The 18,439-nt window shown below is 47.4% G+C and overlaps 1 protein-coding gene across 1 annotated transcript; it reads right to left on the reverse strand.

The window, feature by feature from the left end:
- Positions 1-1,596: 1,596 nt before the first annotated feature.
- On the reverse strand, positions 1,597-3,523 carry Hoxb13 (homeobox B13). The gene is made up of 2 exons (XM_042674085.1): positions 2,791-3,523; positions 1,597-1,850 (listed from the first exon to the last, which is right to left on the reverse strand). Exons 1-2 carry the CDS (start codon positions 3,395-3,397, stop codon positions 1,597-1,599), a joined length of 861 nt encoding a protein of 286 aa, XP_042530019.1. The 5' UTR covers positions 3,398-3,523.
- Positions 3,524-18,439: the final 14,916 nt, after the last annotated feature.

Here is an 18,439-nt window from a genome sequence, read left to right on the forward strand (position 1 = left end):
AGCTGACTTTGCCAGGAAAAACTATCTACATGGTAGGCACTACCCAACATAAGCTGCTGGCCACTGGGAACTTCAATCCAGAGGACTCTCTGTCTTCAGGCCTGGCACTTGATCTCAGGAACCTACCACCCAGCCCAAGCTGCAAGAATGTCCAGCGAAAACCCACTGGCTTTGCTGCTGAGCCCAGGCTTCCAGTCCTGGTTGGCCCCAGGAATATTTGGGAACCAGTACAGAAGCGGAAACTTTGAGTCCCTTTCGGGGTCACTCATTCTGTAACTAACCTGGTCTACCTCAGATTTCCAGAATTTTGAACTATAGTTTTTGCTCTACTTGCATTGGAAAAACAGTTGCTGCCACTTTGTCCTCCACCCACTCAGGATGCAGGGTACATGGGCTAAGCCAGTGAAAAGGAATGGAAAGAAAATCTGCGGCCACCGTGGCATTGGCTGCCAAGAGTTCCTCTCCCCTGAACTTAGGTCTGGGTGCCTCTTTAGAGTGCTGTTCTTCTACTCTCAAAAGTACCTACCTCATGTTCCTGTCCTGAGGCTAGAAGGTTCCTCTGGTGTCATAAAAAGGCAAACAGGAGATAATGGGTGATAGGGGAGCTATTTTGAGGTTTTTCTACTCCAGTATATTTGGGATGGGCCTTGAAGGTAGTAGTGCACTACTCTTTTTATAAGCAGTTTGTGTCTGGGAGATGACTAGTCTACATGGCTATTTCAAGTGGCTCCAAGATGCTCACCAAACCACATTCTGCTCACATTGGAACCACAGAGAACATTAAGGAGAGTCTTGGAGTTAGAAGTGGAGAGCACTGAATTACGTAGGCACTTCCTCAAACTCCATTTCTCTTGAGGAAAAAGGATAAACTTAGGATAACCCACCGGCTTCGTTTTCATACAACTGCAAAATCTAGTAATTAGGGATTAGGGCTTCATGGAGAAGGGGTACAACCTAGGAGGTGGACAAGGAGAGAGGGTGGGAAAGAGCCTGGAAGACAGAAAGGCATCCATTAGCATTGTCCGTCCTTCCCAACTGTCATCTTAGAAAAATGCTAAATGGGCATCATAGTTCCTCAGAGGAATCCGCCTTTTCTCCTCTCTCCAGTCCCCCACCCCATCACTGGAACTGGAAGGGCAAAGTGTAAATGGAAGCAGGGGGGAGGGGTCTTGAGAGGAAGCTGCCCTGCAAAAGGATCTCCTTCCAAGTTTATTCACAATCAGCTCAATTCATGAAAGCATTTCTAAAGTGCTCTACAGAGCTCTAGATAGAAAATGAGACTAATTATCATGGCAACTAGTACTGGTTATCGTGATAATCACCACTGTTAGGATGAATGATTATGATTGGGATGGGTTTTGGGGAACCCTGGTGGAATGGAACGCAACTCCTGGTTTCACTCTCCTGGCACGTATAGGGGTATCCAGATGGCCCCTGATGCACTGTCCAGGAACCAGTGGCCTGCCATGGTGTGCTCTCCTGGGGGGGCCTTCTCAGCAGAGTTCCTCGCCAGGCCTGGCTCTGACAAGTTCCTGATCCCCGAGGACCTCCACACACAAACATTTCCCCTGTCCCCCACCCAGCCAGAGAGATCCCTCACGGTGTAGCGCTGGTCTTGACCTTGGCCAGAACTTTCTTCTCCTTAACCCGGCGGTTCTGAAACCAGATGGTAATCTGGCGTTCTGAAAGGCTGGTGGTCGCCGAGATCTTGCGCCTCTTGTCCTTGGTGATGAACTTGTTAGCCGCATACTCACGTTCTAGCTCCCGCAGCTGCCCCTTACTGTAAGGAATGCGTTTCTTACGGCCACGGCGGAAGGCGCAGCCGTCGGAAGGGTGCTGCGCGCTGGAGTCTGCATGGCGGGAGAGGAGAGAGGACAAGGAACTGCTCAGATCTCCATGGAGCGCAAACCTAAGTGTAGACCCAGGCCCTGCGAAACCGGAGGCTACGTCATCCTGCAGGCGAATCCAGTTCACCCTCCGGGCAGGCGCATGTGTATTTGTACGTCCCCTGCTTCCCCCCCCACCCCAAACACAAGAGACACCTCTGCTTCCAGCTAGTGCTCCATCATTGGTCAGCTCCTGCAGGTCATCCTCACCCATCACTGCCTTCATGCCCGGGAGTGTGCAAGCACACCCACCTCACTCTGCCAGGCCTTTGCCCGCGATCACATATGTCCACCCATTTTCAGATTCTCCACCGTGCCTACAGATTCTCCAGGCAAATTCTGCACAGGAGGAAATATTTTTCTCCTTCCACTACGAACACACAAACATGTATTTAATTCACCCACCCCAATGCGTACACCTGATCTGTGGGAAAACCTACCCTTTGCTCACCTAAGAGAGAGTAAAAGGTCTTATTCTCAAGAGAAGACCCAATGCCTCCATTCCACCCCTACCTTCACACTCACTGAATTGTTTGATTGTGTCGAATCAGACTGGGATCGTGCTGCATAGGGAATAATCTGGCTGAAATCAACCACAAAGAAATCCAAAGCTCTCCAACATATTGAAAGGCTGGTCCCAGGGCCTCCTGGGGGAAGTTGAGGGAGGCTGACCGCCTTGAGGCTTCAGGCAGCACCCAGTTCAGGTCCCTCGCACTGACCCTCTGGGGCCTCCATACGGGCCCTCCAGATGCCTGGACCCTCCTTCGGAGTTCTAATAGGCAACGGAAGAGCACCAAGCTCCTCCTTACCAGCCCCAAGTCTCCCTCCTCCTCCCAGGCAAGTGCCAGCGTAGCCCACGTAGCCCACGCTCAGAGCCAAGAGGACCCAGGGTGTTGGAAGTTACCTGAAAATGCCGCCTTCCAAAAGGGCCCCGGTGGATTCTGTTCACCCTGGCAACACATCTGGCTGTTCCAGCCACCGGCCAAGGCCCAAGGCTGGTAACTGTCCACGGGCAGCAAGGAGTCGTGGCGGGGCTCCCCAGGGGCGCCCAGGGTCTGCACCACCGACACATCCAGGTAACTGGCCATAGGCTGGTAGGGTCCGGGGTACCCCGGATAGAAGGCAAACTCGGTGGGGCGGCTGGGGTACTCCTCCCCAGCCGCAGGAGTCTCCGTGGGGTAGGCAGCCAGGGTGGCCGTCTGGGCACAGGGTTTCAGCGAGCTCCGGGACACTCGGCAGGAGTAGTACCCGCCTCCAAAGTAGCCATAAGGCACGGGAGCTGGGGATGCCCCCTGAGGTACCCCGGGGCATGGGTGGCACTGCTTCGGCGGCTCTGCAGAGCCGGGCAGATCCAAGGGGGCATAGTTGACAGCCGGCATCAGCGTCGGCGCCGCCGGATGGCTGCTCAGTGGGGAGTGGGCGACTAGATTCCGACCTCCTCCTCCTCCTGCTCCCAGCAATCCTTCGATGTCCTTGGTCCCATCCAAGGTGGCATAATTGCCGGGCTCCATGGGGCCGAGGGTCGGCTCATGGGGCGCTGGGGGTGGGGGACGGAGGGGGCACCCAGCTAGCTCTCCCCACCCAGGCCCAGGGAATCCTATGCGCTTTAAATCGCTCGCTGCTCGCTCGGCGCTTGCCTTCGCCCAGCCGGGGCCGTCCTGACGCAAAAGACGCAGGGCCCGGCCACGCGCGCTGATTGGCTGCGGCCTGGGGCGGGGGGGGGGGGGTGGAAGAGACGCTCGTAAAATCCTCCGGGTAGAAATTGCAGTGGGAAGGGGGACGGAGGGAGAGGGGGACAGAGGGAGAGGGGGACAGAGGGAGAGGGGGACCGGGAGTCCGGCCCCTCCCGCCCCCCCCCCCGTTTACTCCTCTCTCCCCCTCCCTCCCTCTCTTCCCCCGCCCCCTCTCTCCTCTCTCTCTCTCTGTCTCTCTCTCTCTGTCTCTCTGTCTCTCTCTCTCTCTCTCTCTCTCTGGCTCTTGCTCTCTGTCTCCTGCGCTTTGGCAGGTTTAACGAGAGAATAAAAAGCTCTCCCAATAAAGTGTCCATCTCCTGGGGTTGGGGTGGGGTGGGGGTTGGGGGTGGGGCTGGTAGGCCACTCCTGGCCTCCGAGGAGAACCCGGGAATGCGCCAGTCACAGGAAACTGGGGAATGGGGGGTTAGGGATACTTTGGGCAACCCTTTCTTGCTTTGAGTTCGGGTACTAGCACCCTTAGTTCGTTCCAGATGTCCCTCTTGTCTCGGATGCATTGTTTTTAAGCGGCTCTGGTGCCCAGGGAGGTGTCTGAGACGCTCCTTTCCCCAGGGACCTCGGCTACTGCCACCACCACCAACCCCTCTAGAAAGCATCGGAGGCCCCAAAGTGAGGGGGCTGGGGACATGAACTTGGAAGTCGCCTACGTGCAATCTGGAGTCCAGAACAGATCATGCAACATCGGGACCTGGATAAGAAATGGAGACTCTAGATATTGCCTGTAAAAGGGAGATGAGTTCTGGATTTCCCTTTAAGGGTGGAAAGAGACTCACCAAGATGTGAGGGAGAGAAGGAAAGAGAATGGGGGGGGGGGGAGGGGAAGAGATAGAGGAGGGAGGGAGATAGAGAAAGGGAAGGAGAAGGGAGGAAAGCAGGAAGGGAGGGAGGGAGGGAGAGATATGCCATTTGAAAAAGAAACTCGTCTTCCCCACTTTTCTGAGATCTGAGCAAGTCTGGCAAATCAAGCCTGGTTAGCTGAAGAAGCTGTGGGAACCCTGGGTCCCAAGAATAAAGGAGCCTGGTCTGTGTGAAGATGCCCAGCCCAGCCTCTCTGCCCTTTAGTCCTCTCCCTGCGGGTTAGGAGGTTCAGAAAACTGACCCTGGTGCCAGCATCCTTCAACTCAAGCTAAGTCTCCAGAAAACTGTAGACCCCTATTTTCCTCCTCCAGGCTTTAAATTTCCTTAGAAGGAAAAGGAGATGGGAGGAGTCCCAACTGCTGGTAGAATTGCTTGAGGCCCCTCCGTTGGGGCCTACAGTGAAGTACAACTCAGAAGATTCAAACTGTTTCACAAATCTGCCTTTAGAAGTTTCTTGTTTTCCTTGAGTACCTCTTCTAGATGAAAATTTATTATTCTAGAATCTCCAGTATTTCTGGAGAAGGCTTCTTCATTCCACACCAAGGACTTGGCATTTAGATGGAACAGACTAACCAACTCCCTCTCACCAAGCTGAACTTGAACTTGAGCCCCTTATAGAAAAAGGCCATGCAAACAAGGTGGAGTAGGTCCAAGTTGTAGGGCTTTGGTGTTGTCTAGATCACTCTCAATGAACATTGCTAGAGACAGAGACCTCAAGCACAGACTCCTTACTAATGTTATTGCATTCAAAACCAACATGAAAGAAAAGGAAGGAGATGTCTGTGCAATACTTACTCCTAATAGTCTAATCCTCAAAGACAGGAATGCCAGGATTTTCCCCCCTAAAGACTGAGACATTTTTCACCTGGAATCATAGAATGAATTCACAGAAATTTACAGTTCTAGCTTCTATTAAGCAAACATGTACATACATACATACATGTGGGGGACCAGAGATGTGGAAAATTATTTATGCTTATACAATATAGACATGGGTAGATCTCTAAATTTAAAAAAAATCACCGCCATATTCTAAAATCGAACATTGCGGGAAACAAACCCAACAGAAGTGAAAATTTATGTTCATCAGAAGGCTTTTTCCAGTGCTTGCCTCAAGAACACATATACTAAAATCAGAAAGATGCAAAGATTAATGCAGCTTCTGCACAAGGATGGCATGCAAGTTCTCAGTTTACACTCACAGTGATATATACATATATACATATATACATATATACATATATACATAGTGTGTGTGTGTGTGTGTGTGTGTGTGTGTGTGTGTGTGTGTGTGTGTATTATGCTGGAGACCAAACCCAGAGCATGCTAAGCAAACCCTCTATCACTGACCTACACCACACGCCCATTTTTAGGAGGTACTGGGGTTTGAATTCAGAACTCTGTGCTTGGCAGATACTCTACTACTTGAACCACTCCACCAGCCCCTAGAAGGCAAAAGTGACAGATGCATTCTAGCATTACCCATAACAGCTCAAAACTAAAAACAAGTCAAATGTCCATCAACAGTAGAATGGGTAAATAAATCAAGCTGGAATTAAACAATGAAGAACTGCACATGAATGTTCAAAACCCAACAAACTATACTAGTGTATACAATATGGGTGAATTACACTGATATGTGAGCAAAAGAAACCAGGCACAAAAGAGTGATTTTTGTACGAAGTCATTTCTACACAGTTCAAGAACCATAAAACTTTGTGTATGGTGACAGAGGCTGGAATAGAAATGATCCTGAGGACCAAACTCCCGTCTGCTGGGGACACAGAGGCTCTCTGGGATGAGGAAATGTTCTCTTTCTCAGTATGGTGTTAGATGTGTGTACATATTTTATGAATTTCTTATCATACTATATGATTGGGATGTCTGTACTTTTTAACTCTCGATTTTGAAGAAAACATAACTTAAAATTAAATTTAAAATTCTAACAACTATGGAGATTGCCTAGCATGAATGAAGCCCTTGAATTTTATCTCCAGCATTTGTGGGGGGGGGCGTTTCAAATCATAGCTATGGAGTTTTAGTTTTGTACATATATTGTTTATATACCTATCCCTGGAAATAAGTAACAAAGTGCATATAATTGCATTGCTGTTGAATTCAGAGGTGGCCAACTTAAAATTTGCCCCCAGAGAAGTTCATCAGGCTCTGTTAGAGATCCCTTGTAAATAGATATATTCAAAATAAAAAATTTTGTAGGTGTGTGTGTTTGTGTGCATGCGTGCACACAGATACTGGGTCTGGACACTGTCCTTAAACTTTTCCTCTCTAAAATGGTGCTCACTTGCGCCACAATGCCACTTCTGACTTCTTGGTGGTTAATTGGAGATAAGCCTCACAGGCTTTCCTGCCTGAATGTGATCCTCAGATCTCAGCCTCCTGTGTAGCTAGAATTACAAGCATGAGCCACTGAGTAACACCTGACTAAGGTTTGTCGGGCTGATGATTTATTTAGCATCCACTAGATCTAGGGATTAAATCTCACATTTATTACCACAAGAGTGTGTGCTCCTACTTCCTGTGCATGTCTATATATGTATCTGCATCTTTTTGTGACCTACAGATCTTAATTGAAGCCAGGTAAAAATAGGATCTGTCAAAGGGTGCTAATAACTCTTACCTCGCAGGAATGCTGTGGCAATTTAATGAGATTTTGCTCATGAAACCGTTTCATAAACTGAATAAATATGCTTCTATTTCTGTCCCTGTATGTTCTATATCTGTTTCTATTGAAGCCACCTGCTTTTCATTGAAAAGAACAGTTGCCTTAAAGAAAGGCGGATCACTTCTCACTGGTTACTGCTCCACGCCTGCATCCCCACAAAGAGAAACTGGGGCTCAATGTCTCTTCAAAGTCTTGCGGGGTGTGGGGGTTGCCCTTATAAGAGTTTGAGGGCCTAGATTCCCCTGTACACCCTGGCACCCCTGGTCTCCGGATTGCCTGCGCTCCGTCTGCCCTTCCCCCAAGACCCACAGAGGCCTTTGTGTCCTGCTGCGAGCCTTCTCCGGGCAGACCCACCGGGAGGAGGGCGGGGCCGGGGGGGGGGGGAGCTCTGCAGCCCCCTTTACTGACTTAGCCAAACGTGCTGAAAGCCTCAGCATGCTCCTTTACATACCCGCCAGACACTTCCAGGAAGGTCAAGGCCAAGTTGAAAGTTAAGAGTCTGTTTACCTCCGGGAGCCCATTCAGCGCAGCCCGGCAGACCGCCTGTGACCTTTACAGCCCGGCCTTTGAGCGGGGCCGCCGCGCCCCCCGGGGGTTCCAGCCACGGGGACTTGGCACCTTGGTGTCAGCAACCCCCCCCCCCCCCCAACGCCCGGGCTGGAGATTCGCCAACCCGAGGGAGGGAGCGAAAGATGCCCACCACCCGCCCCACTGGCGAGCATTTGTTAAACTATGGGTGTTGGAGGTTTTGGGGGGGGGGGGGTTATGTTTTTTGTTTGTTTGTTTTGGTTTTGGCTTTTTTGTTGTTTGTTTATTTTTGGAAAAATGAACGGTCTCTGCTTTGGTTCTCCTGTGCAGTGGTGGCCACGATGGCGGCGGTGGCGAAGAATAATGAGGATTTCTTTGCAGCGCAGAAAGGTTCGGGCTGTGAGGTCCCCAAGTCCCGGAGAAACTACTCGGGGTCGCCTCGCTACTCCTGGGTTCTTGAAAACGTCCTCGTTGCTGGTGCGCGCTTCCCTGCTTCCTTCCATTCTTCTTTCTTTTCTCTGATCTTCTGGTGTTTTATTTATATTCCCCCTCCTTACATTTCACTTAGCTGGATTTTACATGTCCTTTCTTGATTTCTCTCCCCTCCCCTTATCCTTTACTTGTTGGATCCCTTTTATTTATTTATTTATTTTTGCTCTTTACCTGACACATGCACTATTTTCTTTCTCTTTCCTTCCCCCCCCCCCTCATTTTTTTTCTTAATTTTCTTCTTTTTCCTTCTTTTTCAATCTTGTTTCCTCCTGATCTCTATTTCTTTTCTCTCTTTTTTTTCTTTCTCTGTTTTGGTTTTTTTCCTTTCTTGTTGGTGCATGTACTTTACTCCTTTCCCCTAACACATACAGGCAGACAGACACACACACACCTTTTTACTTTTCTGCACTCTTATACAATTTCCCATTGTTCTTGTCTGGAAACAGCCTTTGGGGCTGTGTTGGTGGCTGGAGTCTGTGCTTGGTAGATAGAGGTTGCTCTGGCCTGGAGCAAGTGACAAGCCTGCAGAGTCCAGCGTCAGGCTAGGACATCTCATCTCTCCATCTTGGCCTGCCTAGGGATAAAACTCAGTCCTCTCTCCGGTAACATGAAGTCAGTCCAGCCCTCTCCCCTCGCCCTAAAGGAAACATTTCGGAAATGCTGACAGCAGAATCCAAGAGCTACAAGAAGTCAGAGGATGGAGGCGGGAAGATCACTGTTAACTCCCCCCAGCCCTGTGACATCCCCAGAATTAGGACTTTCTCAGGACAAACCTAAGTGCTTCCCCAGCCTGAGTTGAGGGAGCCAGCAACAAAATTAGAGCCAACCATGGCCTCAAAAACAGAACAAATGCACCCAAGAAGGAGAGAGAATCTAGCTCTGACCACATTGCCACCGCTGCAGACTCAAATGGTGCCTGGAGACTGGAGGAGAAGCGGGCTTAGCCAAGCCCAGGGAACCGTGAGTGGGGTCTGTGGCAGAGGGAGGGAGAATGGGAAGCTAAAACTTAAGAACCTAAGAGTCGCTGGTTTCCTGGTTCTGAAGCTCTCAGGGAATATACCAGCTCTTCCTTGCCTGGCGTACATGCTGAGCAGGGAGACTGGCTGGACCTAGAGTCCCCAGCTCCCTCCTCCAACCTTGGGGTTTGTAGGGGTCAAACCTCAGTCACCCGCCCTTGGCACTCAACCTAGAAAAGCCTAGCCTAGATCCGGCCAAAACCATGAAGAATTCTGGGTCTAGCTGGTCCTGGCACAGAGTACAAGGCTCAGGCAACATTCTGTTCTAGTGTGATCTGTCATGTTGAGCAAGGTCATTTCTCTTCCTGGAGCCTCAGTGTTCCTATCTGCACTGCCCACAAGGGAATGCAGCTTCCCTTTCTGAGTTTCCAGCAGAATTCACTTTGGGCAGAAGAGTCTCAGGAGGAGCGAAACTAGGGCTGCTGGCAGGAAAGGGCGTCGTGTACAGAAAAACCTGTGGAAGGAGCCAGAAAAAGGCCACTGGGCTGCCACTGTTTTGTTGTTGCTGTTTGTTTATTTGTTTTGGTGTTTTTTTCCCATGAGGCTCTAGGGCAGGTATTAGGGCCTTAAGGGCACCTAGAGCTCTGCCACCTGGTCTCTGGGGGAGAAATCTCTGGCTGAATCAGTCAGGACAGTGAGCCCTGGGTGTAAACTTCAGAGTATGACATTAACTGCTATCTAATCGGCATGAAAAATCACAGATGTCCTGGAATACTTTAATCCAAAGACATTTGAAAGTAACAGCATTTGGAGCAGATTCTAGGAACCTGAGAGATCAGCTTTCCTTTGTTCCAAGCCCTGGAATCTCAGAGAGATCTACAGTCTACGTCTACATCTACATCTCCATTATCTATATTACATATGATCTGCAAATTCAATAAACGAATTTGAGTCATTTACATCTCTCTCACCATTCCTACCTTGTTTCCCCCTTTCTTTGGGAAATATAGGATTTGGTGATAATGAGATAGTTGTATTAGGAAAGTGCTGGCTGAGGTCTGCTAGATAAAGACTGAGTCTTCACTCCTAAAATCAAGAGGAATATCCCCACAAGTCCCAAAAGTGAAGCTATCACTTTAAGGCTCAGGGGGAAAGTACAGTCTGAATGATTTTCTTTCTTTTTCTGATTTCCACGTTGCCCTTTCTGAGAATGCCCAGAACTTGACAATCTGTGGTTCACCTCCCTCTTCACAATTCCTATCCCATAGCAAAGTCTTTTTTCTTTCTTCCCGCATCCCCAACTCTAAGTTATCTGTTTTAAAACACAAAATTGGAAGAGGAGGAAGGCGAGCGTTGAATACATACACACATACAATGCATGCATGCATACATACACACAGTGCGGGGGGGGGGGGGGGAATAGCCTACAATCCATCTGTATTAAATCTTGCCCTGTTGAGGGTGTTCAACGGTTCCTGCCCTTAAAGTTTCAAAAAGAACAAACCCTTGGGACTCAATAAAGGCATGAAAAATAGCTTCCTACCTCCAAGAGAGTCTCTGTGTGTATATAAATCCCCCTCCCCCTTCCCATCTGCCTGTCTGAATCTTTGCTTGTAATGAACATGGGGCAGTTCCTGGTTACTACCTTGTGAACTATCCTGGGGGAAAGTCCATCTTAGCCATATACCCAAGGTTCTGGGCTACATATTTACCTCAGGTGCTGAAACCTGAAACTGGAAGAGACTGGCAGATGGTAGCTTGCACTGACCCTACTACTAATCCAGAGCTCATAATGGGCCAGGCATGGCGAGAGTTGAGGTTAGAACAGAGCTCTTAGTCTGGCTTGTCGCTGGATCATTTGAACTTGAACTTGTGCTTTTCCTTTCTATCTCCTTTAGAAGCTTTCTGAGAGTTCTGAGAGGACAGCTGAGCTGCTCTTCACTTTCAATGTAAAATTCTATATCATGCACAATGTTTTCCTATTTGATCACTGTCACCCTTAGTATTGCCCATAATTGGAGAGGACTGTAGCCAATATTTCCCCCCCTGAAATGGGAACTCTTTCCTGAGAAACTCCAAAGGTCTTTGTTCTTCTCTTACCTCCTTTATATGACAGGAGTGGAGTTTAGGAAGACATTCCAATTTGGGGGAGTGAGCATCCTGGGAAAATACTAAAGGCTAAGGATCTACTTTAGAAGTTTTACCCAGGAAATCATCAATTAAGGCAATCTCTGAGTTAGTGGCCATATGGAAATCCTCCTCCTTCCTTCTCTTGAAGAAGAATCTCCAAATTCTTCAGCTACCCAAATGAGTCAGTTGGTATTTGGGGTTGAACTCTGGACTTGGGGACTGTCCTTGTACTCTTCAGCTCAAGATGAGCGTTCTACCGCTTGAGCCACAGCACCACTTCCAGTTTTCTAGTGGTTTATTGGAGATAAGAGTCTCATGGACTTTCCTGCCTGGGCTGGCTTTGAACCATAATCCTCAGACCTCAGCCTCCTATGTAGCTAGGCTTGCAGGCGTGAGCCACCAGTGCCAGGCTGAATATTCAATTCTATCCAGCTCCAGTGGCTGGGTATCAAAACCTAAAGAAAGAAGCTACTTATCCAAGTCAGAGAGTTGATCCCAGGAAACGAGTAGCCAGTTTTGTGAATGCAGGCAGCTCTGCGAGCTCGCATGATAGGAGCAGAAGAAGGCAGTAAGAACACAAGAAGCAGAAGGCTTGGTGAGCTTTCCATGATGCTCTGACTGTCCATCTTGCCAGCCCCAGAAACATCCAAAAATTATGCAGAAATGGGACATAGTATTTATAAACTCACAGGTTCAGGATGACTTTTTTCTAGCCCCAGCACCATGTCTACCAAGTCCTAGAAAGCCAAATTTGGCCACAGTGACACCTCTTTCTAAGGGTGACAACTGCTGCCCTGGAAGATCCAACCCTATGAGGCAAGAACAGGCCCTGTTAGGAAAAGATAGTTCTCTCAGTTTCTTATTTCTGAAGCCAGTCTAGAAAATTTCCCCAGAAATCCAGCTGCCCATACAGGCCCAACCCAGATCCCCACTGTGGAGGGTACAGGTCGGAATTGGGGGTTTTGCTCTCTGTCCTTGGATTGGAATTCTGCACATCAACCTACCCTCCTTGGTCCCCTGACCCCACCATCACAGTGTTTTCTAGCCCTAGGAAATGATCTGCCCCCAGGGGAGCTGGCCAAGCCTCTGAAAAGAGAAGACACTGAATTTGGGACTTTAGATCAGCCCCTCATCCTGGGCCCTACCTTGGGGAGAATTTTCCTGTGTGTCAGACAGGGTAGCCTCACAGAGCTGGCTTATAGGGCTCACTTATGGGTAGAATTTATAGGAAAGAAGGAGAACTTGATACTGCTTCATCAAACCTAGGTTTGGGGGGTGGGGATGAGAAGGGTCACAGTTCAAAGCCAGTTGAGGCAGGAAAGTCCCTGGATGTCTGATCCCCAGTTACCAAAAAGCTGGAAGTGGAGCTGTGACTCAAGTAAGAGCACCAGCCGTGAGTAAAAACCAAGGGTCAGCACCCAGATCCTGAGTTTCAACCCTACACACTTAACACTGGGGAGTCAGGCATTACTTGTTACCGGGGAAACTATCTCAAAACAAAAAAGAAAAACTAGAAGCAGCTTTAAGGATGTTTTCTCCTTTAGAGAGAGTATTGGGAGTAAACTCAGGGCCTCTGGCTTGCAAGGCAAATGCTCTACACCAACTCTGCACTCCCAGCCCAAAGCAGAGCCCTTCCTTCCTTCCCCATTGTTTAAATTTCTGGACAGACAAACTTTTCAATACTGGAACTGAAGTCATTGCACAGTGGGGTTTTCTGGCCCAATGAGGGTTGGCAAAGCAGCCCCCGTGGGCAGGTAAGGGTTTATCTCTCTATGGGCAGTGCAGCTAGGAATATAGGGGCCTCCTCCCAGCTTCTTCCTCCCACTAGCCCAGAGACCTGCCCTACACACCAGAAGACCCAGAGGCCAGAGTTCTATCTTAAGGCCAAAGTCACTGCTGGACCAAAACCCGCTTAGTGCGTAGGAGGGCTTTGTGACCAGCACCTCAAGTTCTCAGACCTTCTACATCCCTTAAACTGTGGAATCTTTTGGAACAATCTCTTCAGAATCCCTCTCATGGTGAGTTGTATTTCAGGTTAGTACTTGTAGTACCTTGTGTCTCTTTAATTTTTATCCTGATAATAGTAGGCAAGTGTTACTTCTGTTTTGTAGATAAGGAAACTGAGGTTTAGGGATTAAATTGTCCAATTCCTACAGGCTAATAAATGAAGCCTGAATGATAGCGCCAAATCTCCTCTCTCTCTTTCTCTTTCTCTCTGTGTCTCTGTGTCTCTGTCTCTGTCTCTGTCTCTCTGTCTCTCTGTCTCTCTCTCTCTCTCTCCTTTTCTCGCTTGCTCACTCGCTCGCTCCCTCGCGCTGTCTGTCTGTCTCTGGCTGTCTCGCATGCACGCGCTCTCTCTCTCTCTCTCTCCCTTCCTTTTTTTTTTAAATTTAGACAGGAGTTTGCCTATGTTCCCAAAGCTGCCCTTGAACTTTGCTCCTGCCTCAGTCTCTCCAGTATAGAATAGAGTGGCATCAGTATGTCTGGCTTCTTCCCTATTCAAACACAAAGGTCTTGACAATTTTATTTTGAAAAAAAAAAAAAAAAAGGAAATAAATCTCATTAGTATCTCAAAGTGATACTAAAAATAAGCCTAACCTATTTGAGGAAATTATTTAAAGGGAAAGTGAAGTTTTAAGGGATTTATCAAACAAAATTGAACCGCTGACTCCAAGAAAAGGAACACTTTACAATCAGTGTTTTTGATCTAACAATTTTTTTTTTTAACCAGTGGTTCATCAAAGGTGAGAACTAAGTTTGTGCCCTGCTTCCTCTCACCTCATCCACTTTACTCTAGAGGCTGGGTCCCTATAAGCAACAAACCGGCTACACTTGGAAAACTTCACTTATTGTTGAATCCAGGGAGACCTAATCTCCTTTAGTTAGTCTGCTGCCTACAACTGCAACATTGAAAAGGAGAAAAGCCTGCTTGGGTCAGTGTGGGGCCAAAACACTTTCCGATTCTGTATTCTCTATGGAGAAAAATGGTTGTTTGATGTTGGGTGTTTTCCACATAGTTCTCAAAGCCATCCACCTCCTTCCCCAAAAGAAAAATCAAGGGAAAATGTTGATTTTCCTGGGATAGGGACTCACAGTTTTAATCATTAGTTTCAGATGCTAAATTTCACATATATAGAAAAGTAAACAGAAAAGTACAATGAAATCCCTGTGCCTAGCTTTAACAGCTATCAATTCATAGCTGATTTACTAAAAAGCGTTTTTAAAGTCAACTTCAATATTTCAGTATGAATCTTTGCCTGAAAAGGACTCCCCCCCATTTCTTTTCTTTTCTCTCTCCCTCTTTTATACAGCCTCCATGTTACTACTGAACAAAACCAAAAGAACAGAACACTACTTCCCCAATAGCATCCATGCTAGAATTCTCTTATTTGTCTCAAAAAGTCTATACATTGCATTTGGTAGAACTATCTCCTAATTTCGTTAGAACCTTTAACAGTGTCTTTCCCCCCCCCCCCCCCCCCGGCTGTATTTGGGATGAAAGCTAGAGGCCGCTCATATTCTAGGCATTTATTTTAAAAAACCTAGGAAGGTTTTTTAAAAACCTGAAAGGCCACCTTGATCATCCTCAAAAATTAAAAAATAAATAAATAAAGTAAAGGTGGATAGGGGACGTGGAGGGGTGGCTCAAGTGTTAAGAGTTAGCTTTGAGTGGAGAAAGCAAGAGCGTGAGGAGGCCCTAAATTCAAGCCCTAGTATTAACACACACACACATACACACACACTAAAAAAAAGGTTTCCAGAGTATACCTCAAGTGATATGAAACACACACACACACACACACACACACACACACAAATAGTATTGTTCTATGTTGGATAAAAATGTCTGTCTGGCCAGGTGCCAGTGGCTCATGTCTGTAATCCTAGCTACTCAGGAGGCTGAGATCTGAGGATTGTGGTTCCAAGCCAGCCTCTGCAAGAAAGTCTGTGAGATTCTTTTATCTCCAATTAACTATCAGAAAACCAGAAGTGGCACTGTGGCTCAAAGTGATAGAGCACTACCCTTGAACAAAAAGAGTTTAGGGATAGAGCCCAGGCTCTGAGTTCAAGCCCCATGATAGACCCTCCCCATGCCACCCCCACCAAAAAAGTCTATCTGTCCTTCTGTCTATGCAATGATGGAGATCAAACCTAGGGTCTTTCATCTGCTAGACAAGCACTGTGCTGCTAAGCTGTACCTTAAGCCCTCCAAACAACTTATTTTTTCAGGGTTTTGCCTTGACTTTTTTTTTTTTTTTTTGGTAGCTGTATCAGCCAGGAAAGGATAGGAAGGCTGTACAGTTTCCTCCATTCCCTCCCAAAGAAAGGGCAGCTGGGTCAGGCAATGTCCTCCCCCATTACCCTCCCCATGTTATTTCATGACTTCATGGGTTCCCTTTGCTCTTGGGCTGCGGTATCTTCTCTATGTCTAGGAAGCCAAGAAGAGTTTTGTATATTTCTCTGGGTAAGAGTTGAAGATTGAATGACTTCTATACCTACTCTGGCTTGGGTTGCCAGCTGTGTGTCCTTGGGCTAGTCTCTCCGACCCTCAGTCTTCTCATCTGTAAAATGGAAATGTCTCCATGCAACCTTTCTCACGAGATGAGGAAAATGAAGACGGGGGGGGGGGGGGAGGAATAACATACCTATAAATCTAAAGGATTGTTTCTTTCATAGTTGGTGACTAAGGAGAAGGTAAAGATCTCTGCTAGAGGAAGAACAACAGGCTGACCCACCACCTTGCTTTGAAGAAGCTATAGCATCATCTCCAAGCTAGAAAGAGAAACCTGGACTAGATAGTGCCCAGCCTGAGAAGCTGTGACCTCCTACAGTGGAGAAGACTGCCAAGATTTGCCCACTACTTCCATGAACCACCACCAAGGAGTCTAGTCTCCATTTAACTCATCCCTAAGCCTTTCTCTCCTGCCCACACCCTTCCATTTTTTGCGGGCTCCCATTTTTAATGCTGCAGAACTCCAACTTTTTCCCAAGAGGAGCAGCAAAAATCAAGCTGGCCTGATTACAGAAGCTGAAGGGATTCATTCAACCCTGTGGCAATAAATCAGATAAATTATGGAAAAGGCAAAAGCAGATTAATACAATCATGATCATCGATGTACATATGTGGAAAAGAAAGTGGGAGATTTAGTGTAGCTGGTGGGGGAGGGGGTAAGTAGGAAGGGAGAGAAGAATGGAAGAGGTAACTCAGATAAAGAATGCACTGTACACATAAATGGACATGTTAAATCGCAACTCCTTTGCACACTATTTGTAGATAAAAGATAAATTTAAAAAGTAAGTCAGAGGTGGAGGGGGGAACAAACAAAAGAATGACATTAACCAAGAAGCATTGTATTCATAACCTGATGTATGGAATTGTATCTTCTTTGTACAGCTACTTAATAATAATAAATAAGTCAGCTAAATCCACTCTACCTTTCCAAACCAGTCTGTTTTCTCCCAACCTGATGAGACATGTCCCCGTAAGCAAGTTGCTGATTCAGTACAGACATCAATGAAGTATCTTCACTCACATCTTTCATTTCCAAACTACACCTAGCTCATAAAAAGCCAGCCAATGTAATAAATTCTCCCCTGCAGGACATGCTTTTAATTAATTATTGGGTTATTCAAGGTGACTCATGTGTGAAACACAATTTGCACTTGTAAACTGAATCTCTGAATAATCCAGCCGAACAGGCTGCTTGCTAGTCTCTCCAGGGACTTGCACACAAACCTTATATTTATCCTTTGGGGATCTCGGAATGGAGCATAAATGAGATTTTAGACTAAAGAAAGCTCATTCAGCCAGATCAGGGTGCTCAGATGTGTGTGTGGGGGGGGGGGAGGAAGCAGCAAGAGAGAGAGAGAGAGAGAGAGAGAGATTAGGGCTTAAACTCAGGACTGGGCTTTCTGGACAAGCAGCTCTACCAATTGAGCCATGCCCTTATCCTGAGATTAGGTTTTGTTTACTCTGATAAGGTTTTCTTCTTAGAAAATCTAATTATATGCGTGTGTATGTTTGCTTTTATGTGTGTATGTACACACATTTATGTAGTTTGGTCACTTGTTTTAGGTTATCTGTGAAGGACACATGAAGCCATCTCATGGCAGAATAGAAATTTTATGCTGAGCTCTGCTTCCACTGATCTGGTAGCCACAGCTCCTTCTATTGCTGGGACCTCTAAAATTTGGGTTTTATCGCCCAACATCCCTGCTCGCCTCACATCTCCAGGCTTGTACTGTGGGGCATGCTATTGCTTTGTCTGGGATTTATACTCCTTTCTGTCCAACTTTAAAGGCCCTTTACTCTGGGCCCCACATCTACAAACCAGACTTCTGCCAGAATGAATGTGGGATTTCCTGTAGAGCTATTAGCACTGGACTCTATGGCATAAGGGAGACTTGGAGTTTCTAAACCTTTTAAGGATGATGGGAATGGTAGAGTACGGTAGAGAGCTGAGGGCTTCTTTTGGACAGAATCTGGAAATGAAGAAAGGCTACTCTGGGCACCATCACCTGTTTGCCAGCTCTGCTGGACCAAATCAATGCTGAGTAGATGGGATCTTGGACCTCCACCCAGACCGCCACTCACCCAGAGAGTTCAACCTAGGTTGAACTAGTTATAGGTTCCTACTCCCAAAGCTTGTAGAGTTTGGGGAGGGAGGGAGAGTAGGAGGAAGGAAGGAAGGAAGGAAGGAAGGAAGGAAGGAAGGAAGGAAGGAAGGAAGGAAGGAAGGAAGGAAGGAAGGAAGGGAGGGAGGGAGGGAGGGAGGGAGGGAGGGAGGGAGGGAGGGAGGGAGGAAGGGAGGGAGAGAGGGAGAAATTGAAGGAAAAACAGCAGGATGCTACTTGCTTTTTTCTTAGCCATTGTCTGGTCCCAGAGTTGGGGTTCAGCTCTGAGACAGTTCTGAGCTGAGTAAGGCCTTTTTAGCTCTTTTTTTTCTTCCTGATTTTCTTTTCTCTTTTGCCTTCTTTAATTTCTTCCCTTGACCTAGATTTTTTTTTTTTAAAGTAAAAAAGAGGATGGATTCAACCACCTCTCAGCTCCCTTGGGTCCTCAAACCTCCTTCCCTTTCTCCCTCCCTCCCTCCTCACTGACTCTGAACATTGGGGCCTTCCAAGTGGTGGGTAAAGTCTGTGTCTAGCTGGAGT

Source organism: Dipodomys spectabilis, unplaced genomic scaffold, assembly GCF_019054845.1.
Source record: "Dipodomys spectabilis isolate Male_0828 unplaced genomic scaffold, ASM1905484v1 ptg000018l, whole genome shotgun sequence".
Taxonomy (NCBI): Eukaryota; Metazoa; Chordata; class Mammalia; order Rodentia; family Heteromyidae; genus Dipodomys; species Dipodomys spectabilis.